This window comes from Scomber scombrus, chromosome 4, assembly GCF_963691925.1.
Source record: "Scomber scombrus chromosome 4, fScoSco1.1, whole genome shotgun sequence".
NCBI lineage: Eukaryota > Metazoa > Chordata > Actinopteri > Scombriformes > Scombridae > Scomber > Scomber scombrus.
The window spans coordinates 27447531-27467971 of record NC_084973.1 but is presented as its reverse complement, the minus strand read 5'-3'; the positions used below and the strand labels follow the sequence as shown (position 1 = coordinate 27467971).

General features: G+C 35.7%; 2 protein-coding genes across 2 annotated transcripts in view; both read left to right on the top strand.

Moving 5' to 3' along the window:
• The window catches only part of LOC133979073 (uncharacterized), an 81012-nt gene that overhangs the window by 15391 nt on the left and 45180 nt on the right, over nucleotides 1-20441 (top strand). Inside the window, exons 7-10 of the mRNA XM_062417507.1 lie at nucleotides 3157-3198; nucleotides 3289-3351; nucleotides 16347-16409; nucleotides 16729-16770. Coding sequence (XP_062273491.1) covers nucleotides 3157-3198; nucleotides 3289-3351; nucleotides 16347-16409; nucleotides 16729-16770 — 210 coding nt within the window. The remainder of the gene's footprint in view (nucleotides 1-3156; nucleotides 3199-3288; nucleotides 3352-16346; nucleotides 16410-16728; nucleotides 16771-20441) is intronic.
• Nucleotides 2172-5488, top strand: LOC133979077 (complement C1q-like protein 2). The gene is made up of 4 exons (XM_062417512.1): nucleotides 2172-2577; nucleotides 3931-3993; nucleotides 4229-4357; nucleotides 5154-5488. Exons 1-4 carry the CDS (start codon nucleotides 2331-2333, stop codon nucleotides 5435-5437), a joined length of 723 nt encoding a protein of 240 aa, XP_062273496.1. The 5' UTR covers nucleotides 2172-2330; the 3' UTR covers nucleotides 5438-5488.

Below are 20441 nucleotides of genomic sequence, written 5' to 3'. Positions count from 1 at the left end.
TGACATCACACTTAAGTTCAGTAAAGTCATCACCAACTTTGGTCAGGCCTACAGTCCAACTACAGGTACTCATCTCTTTCTGCTACACACACAAATTAACTATTATAATTTAATGAATTCATTGTAATTTGTTTGTTAGATGTTTTTAATATGTATTAATTTTTACAGCTTTCACTCCATCTTTTGTAATTGAATTTTTTTCTCCAATATGGCTCCAGCTGCACACTTGGTTGTTTGAGGAGGAGAAATTTCTCTTTGAATTGGCTCTTTTGACATTTCACCCATTTAACCTTTTACAATGCATCATAACATTTTTAATGGAGTTTCTCTGTGTCCTCTCAGAGGGCTTGAGCCAGGTCGTTGGTACTTTACCAACATTGAGTCATTTTTGATTTTGTGTAATGTAATTACATTTCATTTAGTTACTGATAAGGTTCTCATGATGAAGTGAGTTTCTCGTTTATGCAGTTTTGTGAAACCTTTTCAAAACCTTTGCACAGACATTTACAGATAGTTTACAAAACACAAGAGAATGAAATGTTCTAGAAAAAAGCTTTGACAGGATTTTGGTCTGTTTTAAAGTGATCACTTATATCTCTCTGTTATATCACTTTCTATAAACATTATGGGATGCAAACTGACTCACTGAATGTGTAACTGAGAGCTCTCAACTTTTACAGACTATACAGTCGCTGGGTAATGTGATGTTAACAAAGCAAGAACACTGAACAACAATTCCTTCAGATTAGACAAACCCACCTACAGCAGCCTGACCAAAGTATTGAGAAGCAACAGTCTACTGAACTTAGAGAAGAGGTAGTTCAACAGCAGGAAAAAGCCTCACTGATTTTCTCCTCTAATGCAGGTCTCTTCACAGCCCCAGTCAGAGGAGCCTACTACTTCTCATTCAATACAGTGGATGTCCGAAAGAATGTATGGAGGCGTGTTCATCTCTATCACAATGACAAGAGAGTGTTGTGGAATGAGAATCACAATGATGAACATGGCTGGAACAGACTTTCTAATTCACTGGTTCTTCAGCTGGAAAAGGGGGATGTGGTCTACATGGTTTTACCTGCCAGCTATAGTGTATACGATGATAACAGAGATCATACTACATTTAATGGATTTCTGCTTTTTCCACTGTGAGACTTAAACATGAGAATTTCTTTATCTCCAGATTTCTTACATAGTCAACAAACAAGTCATACAGTATTCATATGTATATGAAAGGATGCACATTGTTGCTGTGTTGGCTTTGCTCTGCAACAAACTACATATGAAATAAAATAATGACTATAAGGTAAAAATTGCTGACTCTGGCTTTAATTTGGGGATATTTAATCCTGAGTCTTGGAAAACCAACACATACACACAAAAGGAATAGACACTGAAATACCATTTATCAACTCATTAGTTCAAGGATGATCTGATGATAATTCAGCATTAAAGGATAGCTTCACAATTTTTTCATGTCTATTTTAAAACAGCAGTCAGGTGCTTATATGAAGACTGAAAGAGATTTTTCTCACTGAAATCATTCCTCCTGTTCATGCTGGCTGATAAAATATCTTCTTCAAATGTGCTTTTGATGAAAGTGATGAGGGACCAAAATCCACAGTTTGTTCACACAGTTATTTTGTGCAAAGGTGCATTTAAACATTGATGTGAAGCTTATATGAGGCTTCAGCAGTCTGAGTCATATCAAGTGGATATCTAAAACATTTACAGTCTTTTTAGTATCACATTTCCTATTTGTGATACCTCTGACAGTGTTCCACTGTTGAACTGATTGGAAATACAGTAACAAAAAGAGTGACCTTATCAGTTAAAAGACTGTGATGCTGAAATATATCTACTTGATTTGAATATTTTGGACAGCTGAAGCTTTATATTAGCTTCAGATAAACTCTTATGTACATTTTTGCACAGGAGGAGAACTGTGGATTTTGGCTGCAATCACTTGCAGTGTAAGTGCATTATGAAGGAATCTTCTAATGGTCAGTATGAACAGGAGGAATAAATATGGCAAGAAAAAAATATTTCAATGTTAATTTTGGCAGCTGACTGTTGTTTTCACAGCGACTTGAAAGATTGTGAACCTGTCCTTTAATGCTGTTACTTTTTAAGAAAGAGAATCATTCTAACTTGTTGTTTGCTTTAAGTTCAGTGTTCAAGGATCTTTGGTGTTATTTTTGCATTCGTTATCAAAGACACCTGTTTAATTCTCATGCAGCAGTTCAGTGACCTGTTTTACGTGTATATAAAGACGGGAACTGAAGGAGTGGTGTCAGACTGCATCTTGCTGTCTAAAGAGGTGATATTTCACAATGAGGCGTGCTGCAGCTTTTCTGGTGTTGCTGCTCTGTCTGTACTGGACGAGGGCTCAGGGTGAGAGTGGAGGGGTGACAGGGAATGATATCACTCAGACGGAGGTTCAGTCTGAGATCCTGGGTGTCAAAGCAACCAGTGATCAGACCAACATCACCCCTGACATCTGGGCTGAGCTGAAGGAGCTGAGAGACATGGCCATCAAACACAGTGTGGAGCTGTGGAAGCTGGAGCAGGAGAATACAGGTTCATTCACATAGTGATCAACAAATTCATGTAATGTTCACATAAACATTACTTTTAGGAGTAATTTACTGCTTTTATTCCAGCCACACAGGCCAGACTGACAGCCAGTGAAAGCAAGAATGCAGGTAGATATTTATATTTTATAAAAAAAATATACAATGAATTCATGTTTGTGATGTTTTCCTGTCAAACTCATGAATAAAATGTAACAATTTATTTAAGATGTTTACTGAGATTAATATCTAAGTTTCAAAATAAATGTTTTTAAATGTGTTCAGAGTGTTGGAGTTCAGAATGACTGCCAGTGAAAATGTGGTCAAAGATCTCCAAAGAGAGAACACAGGTAAGCTACAACAATCAAAAAAATGTAAATATTTTTTAATTGTATTCCAGCAATAACAATACATTTCTTTGATATTAAGGTGTGGTTCAGGATGACATTTTGCCAGTTTTAATCCCCAATATAATTGAAGAAAAGTCAAAAGATATTTAATTATTCAGAGTCGAGTTCAATATGAGATTTATAATCTGCTCTTGATCAATTATTAATCTGATTATTAATTTTGCCTTCTATTGCAGATCTTCAATCCAAAGTAACAACATTTGAAGATAAGAGCACAGGTCAGCCTCCATAGTGATCATGTTAACAATTTGAAACCTGCTGACTATAAACATACTTCACAATAATATTAATGTTAAATGTGTTGACAGTGTTGGAGGCCAGAATGAACACCAATGAAAATGTGACGGAGGAGCTCAAGATAGAGAATGCAGGTAAACTGCTTATATCGTTATTAAGAACAGCAGTAAGCTGCAAATTACACAGCTGCTAGTTTATTAGGTACACATACAGATATTTCAAGTTCCAGATATGTAGATTATCTCCTTTAAAATAAAAATGTTGTATGTGTTGACAGTGTTGGAGTCCAGAATTAAAATCAGTGAAAATGAAGTGGGGGAGCTCAAGAGACAGAGTGCAGGTAATCTACAATAATAAATGAAATGCAAAAACCTTTCCTTTTTATTGTATTCTAGCAATAATAATATATTTATTTGATATTAAGGTGTGGTTCACGATGAACGTTTGCCAATTTTAATTCGCAAAATGAAGAGAAGCCAAAATATATTTGTCTATTGATCAGAGTCGAGTTCAATATGATATATTTAATCTGGCTGTTGATCAATTATTAATCTGATTATTAATTTTGCCTTCTATTGCAGATTTTCAATCTAGAGTAACAACATTTGAAGATAAGAGCACAGGTCAGCCTATATAGTGATCATGTTAACAATTTGATACCTGCTGATCATAAACATACTTCACAATAATATTAATATTAAATGTGTTGACAGTGTTGGAGACCAGAATGAACGCCAGTGAAAACGAGGTGGAGGAGCTCAAGAGACAGAATGCAGGTAAACTGCTTATATCATTATTAAAGAGTAACTTCATCCAGTAATCAGCCTGCTTGTACTGCCGTCTCACAGAAGCTCCATGCTCCGTTCAAAAAGTCCAAATGCAACAGGATCAGAGTAACAACAGTTTCTATGAATACTATTCACCAAAAGAGACACAATACAATTTGTTCATCAACTGTTTATAGGTGGAACTATTTTTTTCCTCTATGTGAATCTTCTCACATTCACACAGACCGACCAAAGGTGGCGTTCTCACTTGGTCTCACTGATGATGGACGTATTGGACCCTTCAATACTGACATCACACTTAAGTTCAGTAAAGTCTTCACCAACTTTGGTCAGGCCTACAGTCCAACTACAGGTACTCATCTCTTTCTGCTACACACACAAATTAACTATTATAATGTAATGAACTCATTATAATTCTTTGTTAGATGTTTTTAATATGTATTAATTGTAACAGCTTTCACTCCATCTTTTGTAATTGCTTTTTTTCTCCACTATGGCTCCAGCTGCACACTTGGTTGTTTGAGGAGGAGAAATTTCTCTTTGAATTGGCTCTTTTGACATTTCACCCATTTTACCTTTTACAGTGCATCATAACACTTTTAATGGAGTTTCTCTGTGTCCTCTCAGAGGACTTGAGCCAGGTCGTTGGTACTTTGCCAACATTGAGTCATTTTTGATTTTGTGTAATGTAATTACATTTCATTTGGTGACTGATAAGGTTCTCATGATGAAGTGAGTTTCTCGTTTATGCAGTTTTGTGAAACCTTTTCAAAACCTTTGCACAGACATTTACAGATAGTTTACAAAACACAAGAGAATGAAATGTTCTGCAAAGGCTTTGACAGGCTTTTGGTCTGTTTTAAGGTGATCACTTATATCTCTCTGTTATATCACTTTCTATAAACATTATGGGATGCAAACTGACTCACTGAATGTGTAACTGAGAGCTCTCAACTTTTACAGACTATACAGTCGCTGGGTAATGTGATGTTAACAAAGCAAGAGCACTGAACAACAATTCCTTCAGATTAGACAAACCCACCTACAGCAGCCTGACCAAAGTATTGAGAAGCAACAGCCTACTGAACTTAGAGAAGAGGTAGTTCAACAGCAGGAAAAAGCCTCACTGATTTTCTCCTCTGATGCAGGTCTCTTCACAGCCCCAGTCAGAGGAGTCTACTACTTCTCATTCACTATGGTGGATACCCGTTATAACGTATGGAGTTATGTTTATCTCTATCACAATAACAAGAGAGTATCATGGAATGAGAATTACAATGTTGAATATGGCCGGAACATATTTTCTAATTCACTGGTTCTTCAGCTGGAAAAGGGGGATGTGGTCTACATGGTTTTACCTGCCAGCAGTAGTGTATTCGATGATACCTATAATCGTACTACATTTAACGGATTTCTGCTTTTTCCACTGTGAGACTAAAGCATGAGAATTTCTTTATCCCCACATTTCTTACATAGTCTACAAACAAGTCATACAGTATTCATATGTATATGAAAGGATGCACATTGTTGCTGTGTTGGTTTTGCTCTGCAACAAACTACATTTGAAATAAAAGAATGACTATGAAGTTAAAGTGCTGACTCTGGTTTTAATTTGGGGATATTTTATAGTCATTTTTATACTTTCTCTAATTGGTCTAACTTCTAGTCAATTAAATCATTTGGTATTCATTTATTGTTACTTGGGCCCTACCAATCCTGGATTTTGGGGCTGATGCCGAAACAGATATAAAGGAGCAAAAATAAAATCTGATATCAATATATTGGCTGATAATGTTATGCACAGAATTTATAATTATCATTTTTCTCTTTTTTTGCAATGATCCCTCAAAAGTGATTATCGAACACTTATGAAGATAAAAGATATGTAATGGAGGCAGGACACTTCACAGTTTAACAATAAACTTTATTAAATTCCAAGTGGTGATTAATGTTTCATGTCATTTTATACAATAATTATAATTAGTTGTGATTTTTTTAAGCAAAAACAAACCGCACGGAACAAAAATAAATATTTATATATTAAACTTGAATTAAGAACGCCTAATAAAATGCTGCCTATCAAACTTTAAACAATAAAACAAATATTGGCACATATCAGACAACATATTCAACGATACCTATGTATGTTTGATAGGTCAGTATCAGCCAATAATATGGTTGACCGATATATCAGTCAGGCTCTTATTGTTACATCCCATTATTCAAGTATAAGGGGGTAACAATATTGGGTTTCAGCTCCTCAACACTGCAGCATCAATTGCAATACAATAACAATAGAAATAGCACTAAAATAGTACTAAAAATACAATAAATATATTATATATCTGATTGAATACTGGCGTATACAAGTCTGGCTTTAGTCTTCTGTTAGAGAAACTGCAGCTATCCAGGAGTTCAGTCAACAATCTTTAATAATGTCCCACATGGTTAAAGATAGATGGGTACATTGTAGTTAATCCAGTATGAATAAACAGCCAAGAATGACTTCTTGACGTTGTTGTTATCTGAAGGACATTAAAAAACTACAGAAAATATAGAATTGGTTGAATAAACACAGAAATAATGACAATAGCACTGCTGCTGTTAACAGTCACGGTAGTACAAGCAATACTCCAAATGTCCACCAGAGGTCTCTCGTCTGCAACTAAAGATCGACAGCACATACAGCCATCAATGAAAATATGAAAACTATGACCAAATAGTAAGGTTTACACTATTAGCTCGTCATATCAAACATTCAACATTATATTCAAAATAAAGAACAAATGTGTGCTGTCAAGCTAACAACAGAGCATTTCAACAACTGCAAATAATATAATAATGAACCGTAAGCTATTCCTTACCAGCAGTTATTAATGTGCTGTGTGTATGTAGGTGAACATCAAAGAGTACACCTCAACCTGTATTTGATGGTGCAAATGTGCAGTCTGCCATTAGTGCCCACAATCATTATGTCGTGCCCACCTCTCCTCTCCAGCAGCAGCCTCAGTGGACTCTCCCACCTTACAGCAGAGGAATGTTTATTAGTCATGTGGGTGACATGCTAACACACATGTTGCAGAACCTCCCACATGCAGATTCACAAAATCTTCACCTTCAGTCCCATGACATGTAAGGAATGTTTGGGTGCATTTATGTAAAGATGAGTCTTTTTTTTTTTTAAACATTCTGCAGTCTCCCAACTCTGAGTCTCGTTATGGCCTGGACCTAGAGCTCCTTCCCAGTGCGGTAAATTCTTCCATCCTTACTCTTTGCATCTTTTCTTGGCTTCTAACTCCAAATACATCATATATATATAAATATTTCCTGAATTCAAATTCCTTCTGGTAATTATTCCAGTTTATATTGAGTAGCAACCTTTTAATGTAAAGAAATTACATTCTGCAGCTTTCTGAAAGACAGGTTTAAAATTTTTCAAGTCTGACAATAGTCAGGAGTCCAAATGAACAATAAGTGTGTTTTTCTTGTTGTAATCATTCCTCTTGTTCATACTGACCACTAGAGGATCCTTTCATAATGGACTTGCAATGAAAGTGATGGAGGCCAAAATCCACACTCCTTTTTCTGTAAAAAAAAAAAAAAAGATAAAAAGAGTATATATATTTTAGCATTACAGTTTTTTAAGTGCCAAAGTGTATTTTTGTTACTGTACTTCCACTGCAGCTCAACAGGGAAACAAAGTGGGAATTTGATGCTAAAAAGATTGTAAATGTGACAGATATCCTCAGACTGCTGAAGCCTCATCCAAGCTTCAAATAAACGTTTACATGCATTTTTTTACACAAACTTACTGTTTGGACACACTGTGGATTTTTACCCCCATCACAAAACACATATGAACAGGATCTTTAAATAGCCAGTATGAACAGGAGGAATGATTACAGCAGGGAAAATTTTATCAGTGTTTGTTTGGGGTAACCTGAGCCACCAGATGGTTTGTTACACAGAAACATCTGATAAATCATCCTTGGAAACTGGAAAGGAGCCGGCACTTAAAATTACTTGGCAGGTGATTAGATGAACCATCTGTCCATCACTTCTATCACTGTCTTACCTTGTGATGCAGCTGGATTCATGACACTGATTGTACAACTTGAAGCCTGATGATATATAAACATTATGGGATGCAAACTGACTCACTGAATGTGTAACTGAGAGCTCTCAACTTTTACAGACTATACAGTCGCTGGGTAATGTGATGTTAACAAAGCAAGAGCACTGAACAACAATTCCTTCAGATTAGACAAACCCACCTACAGCAGCCTGAGTCAGAGGAGTCTACTACTTCTCATTCAATATAATGGATTACCGGAAGAGTGTCCAAAGTGATGTTACTCTCTATCACAATGACAAGAGACTGTTGAGGAATTATAATATCAATGATGAACATGGCTATACCATACTTTCTAATTCACTAGTTCTTCAGCTGGAAAAGGGGGATGTGGTCTATATGGTTTTACCTGCCCACCGTAGTGCATACGATTATACCAATAATCTTACTACCTTTAAAGGATTTCTGCTTTTTCCACTGTGAGACTAAAACATGAGAATTTCTTTACCCCCAGATTTTTGCCATAGTCTACAAACAAGTCATACAGTATTCATATGTATATGAAAGGATGCACATTGTTGCTGTGTTGGCTTTGCTCTGCAACAAACTACATTTGAAATAAAAGATTGACTATGAAGTTAAAGTGCTGACTCTGGTTTTAATTTGGGGATATTTAATAGTCATTTTTATACTTTCTCTAATTGGTCTAACTTCTAGTCAATTAAATCATTTGGTATTCATTTATTGTTACTTGGGCCCTACCAATCCTGGATTTTGGGGCTGATGCCGAAACAGATATAAAGGAGCAAAAAAAAATCTGATATCATTATATTGGCTGATAATGTTATGCACAGAACATATATGGGTCAATGACGTATAAGGATTTTCAACAACTCAATTTTAAATAATAAAAACAAGCATATCTAATGCACTCGTTCAAACATTCAGAATGTTGTGTACCTGAAAATTCATATTACAATTTGAAAGTGATTTTAGTGGGTTTTTCAAGATTAATTGGCACTGGCCTGAAAAAAAAGTCATGTGGTGCGACCATGATTCATCTTGAAATATCTTATATAAATAAAAGATCATCATTTACAAAAAATGTTTAAAAAATGCAAATACTTTGTTTCCAAACACTTTATATTACTGAAAAAGTATATTAATTTATTTCAAGATGAATCATGGTCGCACCACATGACTTTTTTAAAGGCCAGTGCCAATCATTCTTGAAAAAACCCACTAAAATCACTTAATTTCAAATGTATAATATGGATCTTCAGGTACACAACATTCTGAATGTTTGAACTACTGCATTAGATATGCTTGTTTTTTATTATTCTACAATTGAGTTGTTCCAAATCCTTATACGTCATTGACCCATAAATGATCATTTTTCTTTTTTTTTTGCAACGATCCCTCAAAAGTGATTATAGAACACATGTGAAGATAAAAGATATGTAATGGAGGCAGGACACTTCACAGTTTAACAATAAACGTTATTAAATTCCCAGTGGTGATTAATGTTTCATGTCTTTTTATACAATAATTATAATTAGTTGTGATTTTTTTAAACAAAAAAAACCCGTACAAAACAAAAATAAATATTTATATATTAAACTTGAATTAAGAACAAGGGTCTAATAGACATAAAATGCTGCCTATAAAACTTTAAACAATAAAACAAATATTGGCACATATCGGACAACATATTCACCAATACCGATGATAGGTCAATATATCAGTCGGGTTCTAATTGTTACATCCAATTATTCAAGAATAAGGGGGTAACATTATTGGGTTTTTGGCTCCTCAACACTGCAGCATCAATAGCAATAAAATAACAATAGAAACAGCAGTAAAATAGTACTAATGAATACAATAAAAATATAAATAATGTATAGTGTGTGTAAACTGCTGTATCAATCAATCAATCAATCTTTATTTGTATAGCGCCAAATCACAACAAAGTTATCTCAAGGCACTTTACACATAGAGCAGGTTCTAAACCGTACTCTTCAAGTTTTAATTTTAAAGAGACCCAACATTCACACATGAGCAAGCATTTAGCGACAATGGCAAGAAAAAACTCCCTTTTAACAGGAAGAAACCTCAGGCAGAACCAGGCTCAAAGTGGGCGGCCATCTGCCTCGACCGGTTGGGGTAGAGGGCAGAGAGAGGAAGAATAGGAGAGAGAGAGAGTAGCACATTGAAAATAAACATTGAAGCTAGAAGGTCCGGGACTGGAATCTGTCATCCGGACGTCTACAGGCCCAGATTGCCTGTGAGATGAGAAAGCACAGACAACTCCGGGGAAGAAGTGTAGGTTACTGAATGCATTAATAGTACATGAATGTTATTGGATATAGATGGATGGATAGAGAGAGAGAGAGGAGGAGAGAGGAGCTCAGTGCATCATGGAGGTAAGAGTCCCCCGGCAGTCTAAGCCTATAGCAGCATAAACTAGGAGCTTGCTAACTATAAGCTCTATCAAAAAGGAAAGTTTTAAGCCTACTTTTAAAAGTAGAGAGGGTGTCTGCCCTCCAGACCGAATCTGGGAGATGGTTCCACAGGAGAGGAACCTGATAACTGAAGGCTCTGCCTCCCATTCTACTTTTAGAGATACTAGGTACCACAAGTAGGCCTGCGTTCTGGGAGCGCAGTGTTCTGGTAGGTACATAAGGTACTATGAGCTCTTTAAGGTATGATGGAGCCTGACCAGTAAGAGCTTTAAAAGTGAGGAGAAGGATTTTAAATTCTATTCTTGATTTTATGGGAAGCCAATGTAGTGAAGCTAAAATAGGAGTAATGTGATCTCTCTTTCTAGTTTTTGTCAGAACGCGTGCAGCTGCATTCTGGACCAGTTGGAGAGTCTTTAGAGACTTGTTAGGGCAGCCTGATAATAATGAATTACAATAATCCAGCCTAGAAGTAACAAATGCATGGATTAGTTTTTCAGCATCATTTTGAGACAGAATATGTCTGATTTTTTAAATGTTACGCAGATGAAAATAGGCAGACCTTGAAATTTGTTTTATGTGGGAATTAAAGGACAGATCCTGGTCAAATATAACTCCTAGGTTCCTTACAGTAGTACTGGAGGCCAAAGTAATGCCATCCAGAGTAGTTATATCATTGGATAATGTGTTTCTAAGGTGTTTAGGGCCAAGCACAATAACTTCAGTTTTTTCTGAGTTTAACAGCAGGAAGTTACAGGTCATCCAGGCCTTTATGTCCTTGATGCATGTTTGTAGTTTAGTTAACTGGTTAATTTCATTAGGCTTTATTGATAGATATAATTGAGTGTCATCTGCATAACAATGAAAATTTATTGAGTGTTTCCGAATAATATTTCCTAAAGGAAGCATATATAAGGAGAATAGTATTGGTCCAAGCACTGAACCCTGAGGAACACCGTGTTTTACTTTTGTTTGCATGGAGGATTTATCATTGACATTTACAATGTCTAAACCTATGTCTAAATCTAAACCTCTGTATTAAAACATGTCTTTAATTAACAGTTTTAGTTTTAGGATTTTAGGTTAACTATAAGGGGTCAAATTGTTGGGTTTCAGCTCCACAACACTGCAGCAACAACAGTAAAACAGTAAAACAGTACAATAGAAATAGCAGTAAAATAGTACTAAAAAATACAATAAATATATAAATAAATTCTGTGTGTATTCTGATAAATAATCGGGAAGTTAAAAAAGATTCAGGGTAAATTAGGGGTTGATTATCTCTGTATTAAATAATGTGTTTCATTAAGTGTTTTATGAAGTAGAAGTGCATCTTTGTGATTCATTCAATTCATTAGATTTTTTCATTTATTCATTTAATTTTTTTGTGTGTGACATGCTAACACACATGTTGCAGAGCCTCCCACACGCAGATTCACAAAATCATATGATGATGAACTAGCCCAGGTTTAGCAGCATCAATATAGTTTAAAAAAAATCAGCAGCAAGACCAGACGCACTAAAGCAAAACGTGTAGCACTTACTCATCCATAAACAGTCCAATTATCTTTACAGATCATCACTGATTAGTCCCAACATGCAGATTATATACCAGCACCAAAATGATCACAATGCAACTTTTATTCTTTCAAGTAAGGCAAGGCAAGGCAAAGCAGTTTTATTTATATAGCGCATTTCATACACAGTGGCAAGAGCCCCCCCACACACACACACACACATTAAGTGCTGCAGTCAGACCAGAAACAGCTCACTTACATCAGAATATGATTGTTTCTCCTGCATCGTCTAACTCCTCTTGTTTTCTCCTCAGGAGCCATAAATGAGTTTGTCCCTGATGCAGCTGCACAGGAGAGGAGCATCATGCCTCAGGTGGGGAAACCGCATTTAAAATGCATTAAAGTAGATATTATGGTTCAAAACATCAATTTTGTTAATGAATAGTTTGGTCTATAAAATGTCATAAAATAGAGAAAATGTCCATCAATATTTCCCTGAGTCCATGCACATCTTTTAAATGTGTTGTTTTGTTTAAAAGTAGCAAATTAAGTCGTCAGCTCTCAGAAATGGTTATGTAATATTTTTAATAATGCACAGCAGCAGAAAGAAACAGCTTCCCTCAACATGTCTCAGACATATGTGGGTGTGACCCCTGTTAAACAACAGCCAGGGACCTGCTGGTGTTTAAAAAACTGCTGATACAAATCACCAAAACAATAATGATAATAATAATAACAATGACATAACCAAAAGATATTCATTTTACAAAGCTATAAAACACAAAAAGTAGGAAGCAGAGAATTCTTCTTTTGCTTGAAAAAAGTTTAAAATGTTTAATTGATCATCAAAAATGTCACTTACTAATTCTCTGTGACTCAACTAATTGTTTCAGTTGTAGTAGATTCATCCTCTATTAAAGCAGCTACTAGCCATGCACCTTGCAGTTCTGAGCAGTTTTTGGTGTTCACTGGTCTGTTCTTGTTAGTGTAGTGCTCGGTGATGTACTTCAGGCAATGGTGTCTTATATATATATATATTTTTTTATAAGCCTCAAAAAATAAAAATGTAATGTTTTAATAGAGAGGGCTTTTCTCTAGACCTGATATTGCAGCAAGTACTTTGAATCTCTGGACTGCCCAGAAAAGTCTCACTAGAAATATAAGGCCATCTTCAGTCTCATGACATGTAAGAAATGTTTGGGTGCATATGCAAAAATGCCTTTCTTTTTCTTTCAGCGGTCTCCCAACTCTGAGTCTCGTTATGGCCTGGACCCAGAGCTCCTTCCCAGTGCTGTAAGTTCTTCTGTCTTCACACTTTGCATCTTTTCTTGGCTTCTAACTCCAAATACATCATATGTTCATATATATATACTATAAATATTTCCTGAATTCAAACTCCTTACTGGTAATTATTCCAGTTTATATTGAGTAGCAACCTTTAAAAGTTAATAAATTACACCCTGCAGCTTTCTGAAAGACAGATTTACAATTTTTCAAGTCTGACAATAGTCAGGAGTCCAAATGAACAATAAGTGTGTTTTTCTTGCTGTAATAATTCTTCCTGTTCATACTGACCACTAGAAGATCCTTTCATAATGGACTTGCAATGGAAGTGAAGGAGGCCAAAATCCACACTCCTTTTTCGGATTTAAAAGGATATCAGAATCTAATATGAAGCTTCAGTCGTCCAAATGAGTCAAATATATTTCAGCATTACAGTTTCTTAAATGCAAAAGTCCCTCTTTTTGTTACTGTACTTCCACTGCAGCTCAACAGGGAAACACAAAGAGGACATTTGATGCTATAAAGACTGTAAATGTGACAGATATCCTCAGACTGCTGAAACATCATTCAAGCTTCAAATAAACTTTTAAATGAATTTTGTTTTCACAAAATGACTGTTTGGACACACTGTTGATTTTTTTTATCTCATCACTTAGATTAAAAACACATATGAACAGGATCTTTAAATAGCCAGTATGAACAGGAGGAATGATTACAGCAGGGAAAACTTTTATCAGTGTTTGTTTGGGGTAACCTGAGCCACCAGATGGTTTGTTACACAGAAACATCTGATAAATCATCCTTGGAAACTGGAAAGGATCAGGCACTTAAAATTACTTTGGCAGGTGATTGGATGAACCATCTGTCCATCACTTCTATCACTGTCTTACCTTGTGATGCAGCTGGATTCATGACACTGATTGTACAACTTGAAGCCTGATGAGATGGATTCTCATGTGATGTTGTGATCTTGCGACCTCACATGCCCTCATTTAAATTCACTACAGCTTTTGATTGACATTCAAATTCAAATTCAATTCAAATTCAAAATTCAAAATTATTTTATTTATCCACGAGGGGAAATTTAATTAGTCTGTTAGCTCTTCTGTAAATTATTGAAGAATGATGGCAACCGCTCTAACAATGGGTGACCACGGTTAGATGAGTCTCTCAGTATGTTTTTGGCTTTTTTTATGTATGTCTTTCGGCTCTCTCTCTCTCTCTCTCTCTCTCTCTCTCTCTCTCTCTCTCTCTCTCTCTCTCTCTCTCTCTCTCTCTCTCTCTCTCTCTTAGATGGCAGGACAGGACGGAGTGGGAGGAGAAGGTTTTTAGCTGTTAAACACAAACTCCTACAGTAACACTCTGTGGATCCATCTATAAACTCTAGAGCTTTAAACAGTGTAGTAGAGTCTTTACGTATGTTTAGTGCATATTGTTTGTTATGTTGGATTTGCAATAAATGCTTTAAGACACATAAAATACTCATCAAATGGCCCATGACCTAGACTCTTTACAACCTGAGTCTGAGAAACAAACACATACATACTTATGAAAAATAAAAGACTGACATTACTCTTATCATCTCTTTACACTACAAACTTTCATTACCAATGATTTTGAAAGAACATCATTCTAACTTGTTGTTTGCTTTAAGTTCAGTGTTCAAGGATCTTTGGTGTTATTTTTGAATTCGTTATCAAAGACACCTGTTTAATTCTCATACAGCAGTTCAGTGACCTGTTTTACGTGTATATAAAGACAGGAACTGAAGGAGTGGTGTCAGACTGCATCTTGCTGTCTAAAGAGGTGATATTTCACAATGAGGCGTGCCGCAGCTTTTCTGGTGTTGCTGCTCTGTCTGTACTGGACGAGGGCTCAGGGTGAGAGTGGAGGGGTGACAGGGAATGATATCACTCAGACGGAGGTTCAGTCTGAGATCCTGGGTGTCATAGCAACCAGTGATCAGACCAACATCACCCCTGACATCTGGGCTGAGCTGAAGGAGCTGAGAGACGTGGCCATCAAACACAGTGTGGAACTGAGCAACAGCAAGAGCAAGATGGAGAAGCTGGAGCAGCAGAATACAGGTTCATTCACATAGTGATCAACAAATTCATGAAATGTTCACATAGACATTACTTTTAGGAGTAATTTACTGCTTTTATTCCAGCCATACAGGCCAGACTGACAGCCAGTGAAAGCAAGAATGCAGGTAGATATTTATATTTTTATAAAATAATATATAATGAATTCATGTTTGTGATTGTTTTGCTGTCAAACTCAAGAATAAAATGTAACAATTTATTTAAGATGTTTACTGAGATTAATATCTAAGATTCAAAATAAATGTTTTTAAATGTGTTCACAGTGTTGGAGTTCAGAATGACTGTCACTGAAGATGTGGTCAAAGATCTCCAAAGAGAGAACACAGGTGAGCTACAACAATCAAAAAAATGTAAATACTTTTTTATTGTATTCTAGCAAGGAGAATACATTTCTTTGATATTAAGGTGTGGTTCAGGATGAAATTTTGCCACTTTTAATTCCCAAAGTGACTGAAGAGAAGTCAAAAGATATTAATCTATTTAGCAGAGACAAGTTCAATATTAGGTTTCTAATCTGGTTGTTGATCAATTATTAATCTGATTATTAATTTTTCCTTCTATTGCAGATCTTCAATCCAGAGTAACAGCATTTGAAGATAAGAGCACAGGTCAGCCTCCATAGTGATCATGTTAACAATTTGAAACCTGCTGACCATAAACATACTTCACAATAATATTAATGTTAAATGTGTTGACAGTGTTGGAGGCCAGAATGAACGCCAGTGAAAACGAGGTGGAGGAACTCACGATAGAGAATGAAGGTAAACATCTTATATCATTATTAAGAACAGCAGTAAACTGCAAAATACACAGCTGCTAGTTTATTAGGTACACATACAGGTATTTCAAGTTCCAGTTATGTAGATTATCTCCTTTAAAATAAAAATGTTGTATGTGTTGACAGTGTTGGAGTCCAGAATGAAAACCAGTGAAAATGTGATGGAGGAGCTCAAGAGGGAGGACACAGGTAAACTACAACAATCAATAAAATGTAAAAAAACGCTGCCTGCTGATCAATTATTAATCCGACTATTAATTTTTTCTTCTATTGCAGAATGCAGGTAAACTACAATAATAAATGAAATGCAAAAAAACTTTCCTTTTTATTGTATTCTAGCAATAATAATATATTTATTTGATATTAAGGTGTGGTTCATGATGAACGTTTGCCAATTTTAATTCGCAAAATGAAGAGAAGCCAAAGCAGAGACAAGTTCAATATTAGGTTTCTAATCTGGTTGTTGATCAATTATCAATCTGATTATTAATTTTTCCTTCTATTGCAGATCTTCAATCCAGAGTAACAGCATTTGAAGATAAGAGCACAGGTCAGCCTCCATAGTGATCATGTTAACAATTTGAAACCTGCTGACCATAAACATACTTCACAATAATATTAATATTAAATGTGTTGACAGTGTTGGAGACCAGAATGAACACCAATGAAAACGAGGTGGAGGAGCTCAAGAGACAGAATGCAGGTAAACTGCTTATATCATTATTAAAGAGTAACTTCATCCAGTAATCAGCCTGCTGGTACTGCCGTCTCACAGAAGCTCCATGCTCCGTTCAAAAAGTCCAAATGCAACAGGATCAGAGTAACAACAGTTTCTATGAATACTATTCACCAAAAGAGACACAATACAATTTGTTCATCAACTGTTTATAAGTGGAGCTATTTTTTTCCTCTATGTGAATCTTCTCACATTCACACAGACCAACCAAAGGTGGCGTTCTCACTTGGTCTGACTGATGATGGACAAGTTGGACCCTTCAGTACTGACATCACACTTAAGTTCAGTAAAGTCTTCACCAACTTTGGTCAGGCCTACAGTCCAACTACAGGTACTCATCTCTTTCTGCTACACACACAAATTAACTATTATAATGTAATGAACTCATTATAATTCTTTGTTAGATGTTTTTAATATGTATTAATTGTAACAGCTTTCACTCCATCTTCTGTAATTTCTTTTTTCTCCAATATGGCTCCAGCTGCACACTTGGTTGTTTGAGGAGGAGACATTTCTCTTTGAATTGACTCTTTTGAGATTTCACCCATTTTACCTTTTACAATGCATCATAACACTTTTAATGGAGTTTCTCTGTGTCCTCTCAGAGGACTTGAGCCAGGTCGTTGGTACTTTGCCAACATTGAGTCATTTGTGTGATTTTGTGTCATGTAATTACATTTCATTTGGTGACTGATAAGGTTTTCATGATGAAGTGAGTTTCACTTTTATGCAGTTTTGTGAAACCTTTTCAAAACCTTTGCACAGACATTTACAGATAGTTTACAAAACACAAGAGAATGAAATGTTCTGCAAAGGCTTTGACAGGATTTTGGTCTGTTTTAAGGTGATCACTTATATCTCTCTGTTATATCACTTTCTATAAACATTATGGGATGCAAACTGACTCACTGAATGTGTAACAGAGAGCTCTCAACTTTTACAGACTATACAGTCGCTGGGTAATGTGACGTTAACAAAGCAAGAGCACTGAACAACAATTCCTTCAGATTAGACAAACCCACCTACAGCAGCCTGACCAAAGTATTGAGAAGCAACAGCCTACTGAACTTAGAGAAGAGGTAGTTCAACAGCAGGAAAAAGCCTCACTGATTTTCTCCTCTGATGCAGGTCACTTCACAGCCCCAGTCAGAGGAGTCTACTACTTCTCATTCAATATAATGGATTACCGGAAGAGTGTCCAAAGTGATGTTACTCTCTATCACAATGACAAGAGACTGTTGAGGAATTATAATATCAATGATGAACATGGCTATACCATACTTTCTAATTCACTAGTTCTTCAGCTGGAAAAGGGGGATGTGGTCTATATGGTTTTACCTGCCCACCGTAGTGCATACGATTATACCAATAATCTTACTACCTTTAAAGGATTTCTGCTTTTTCCACTGTGAGACTAAAACATGAGAATTTCTTTACCCCCAGATTTTTGCCATAGTCTACAAACAAGTCATACAGTATTCATATGTATATGAAAGGATGCACATTGTTGCTGTGTTGGCTTTGCTCTGCAACAAACTACATTTGAAATAAAAGATTGACTATGAAGTTAAAGTGCTGACTCTGGTTTTAATTTGGGGATATTTAATAGTCATTTTTATACTTTCTCTAATTGGTCTAACTTCTAGTCAATTAAATCATTTGGTATTCATTTATTGTTACTTGGGCCCTACCAATCCTGGATTTTGGGGCTGATGCCGAAACAGATATAAAGGAGCAAAAAAAAATCTGATATCATTATATTGGCTGATAATGTTATGCACAGAACATATATGGGTCAATGACGTATAAGGATTTTCAACAACTCAATTTTAAATAATAAAAACAAGCATATCTAATGCACTCGTTCAAACATTCAGAATGTTGTGTACCTGAAAATTCATATTACAATTTGAAAGTGATTTTAGTGGGTTTTTCAAGATTAATTGGCACTGGCCTGAAAAAAAAGTCATGTGGTGCGACCATGATTCATCTTGAAATATCTTATATAAATAAAAGATCATCATTTACAAAAAATGTTTAAAAAATGCAAATACTTTGTTTCCAAACACTTTATATTACTGAAAAAGTATATTAATTTATTTCAAGATGAATCATGGTCGCACCACATGACTTTTTTAAAGGCCAGTGCCAATCATTCTTGAAAAAACCCACTAAAATCACTTAATTTCAAATGTATAATATGGATCTTCAGGTACACAACATTCTGAATGTTTGAACTACTGCATTAGATATGCTTGTTTTTTATTATTCTACAATTGAGTTGTTCCAAATCCTTATACGTCATTGACCCATAAATGATCATTTTTCTTTTTTTTTTGCAACGATCCCTCAAAAGTGATTATAGAACACATGTGAAGATAAAAGATATGTAATGGAGGCAGGACACTTCACAGTTTAACAATAAACGTTATTAAATTCCCAGTGGTGATTAATGTTTCATGTCTTTTTATACAATAATTATAATTAGTTGTGATTTTTTAAAACAAAAAAAACCCGTACAAAACAAAAATAAATATTTATATATTAAACTTGAATTAAGAACAAGGGTCTAATAGACATAAAATGCTGCCTATAAAACTTTAAACAATAAAACAAATATTGGCACATATCGGACAACATATTCACCAATACCGATGATAGGTCAATATATCAGTCGGGTTCTAATTGTTACATCCAATTATTCAAGAATAAGGGGGTAACATTATTGGGTTTTTGGCTCCTCAACACTGCAGCATCAATAGCAATAAAATAACAATAGAAACAGCAGTAAAATAGTACTAATGAATACAATAAAAATATAAATAATGTATAGTGTGTGTAAACTGCTGTATCAATCAATCAATCAATCTTTATTTGTATAGCGCCAAATCACAACAAAGTTATCTCAAGGCACTTTACACATAGAGCAGGTTCTAAACCGTACTCTTCAAGTTTTAATTTTAAAGAGACCCAACATTCCCACATGAGCAAGCATTTAGCGACAATGGCAAGAAAAAACTCCCTTTTAACAGGAAGAAACCTCAGGCAGAACCAGGCTCAAAGTGGGCGGCCATCTGCCTCGACCGGTTGGGGTAGAGGGGAGAGAGAGGAAGAATAGGAGAGAGAGAGAGTAGCACATTGAAAATAAACATTGAAGCTAGAAGGTCCGGGACTGGAATCTGTCATCCGGACGTCTACAGGCCCAGATTGCCTGTGAGATGAGAAAGCACAGACAACTCCGGGGAAGAAGTGTAGGTTACTGAATGCATTAATAGTACATGAATGTTATTGGATATAGATGGATGGATAGAGAGAGAGAGAGGAGGAGAGAGGAGCTCAGTGCATCATGGAGGTAAGAGTCCCCCGGCAGTCTAAGCCTATAGCAGCATAAACTAGGAGCTTGCTAACTATAAGCTCTATCAAAAAGGAAAGTTTTAAGCCTACTCTTAAAAGTAGAGAGGGTGTCTGCCCTCCGGACCGAATCT

Excerpts from the sequence above, each read along its gene's own strand:
- LOC133979077 (XM_062417512.1), top strand. The coding sequence starts at position 2,331 with ATGAGGCGTGCTGCAGCTTTTCTGGTGTTGCTGCTCTGTCTGTACTGG. Across the intron at positions 3,994-4,228 it reads GCTCAAGAGACAGAATGCAG|ACCGACCAAAGGTGGCGTTC; the intron begins GTAAACTGCTTA and ends ACATTCACACAG. Across the intron at positions 4,358-5,153 it reads GGCCTACAGTCCAACTACAG|GTCTCTTCACAGCCCCAGTC; the intron begins GTACTCATCTCT and ends CCTCTGATGCAG.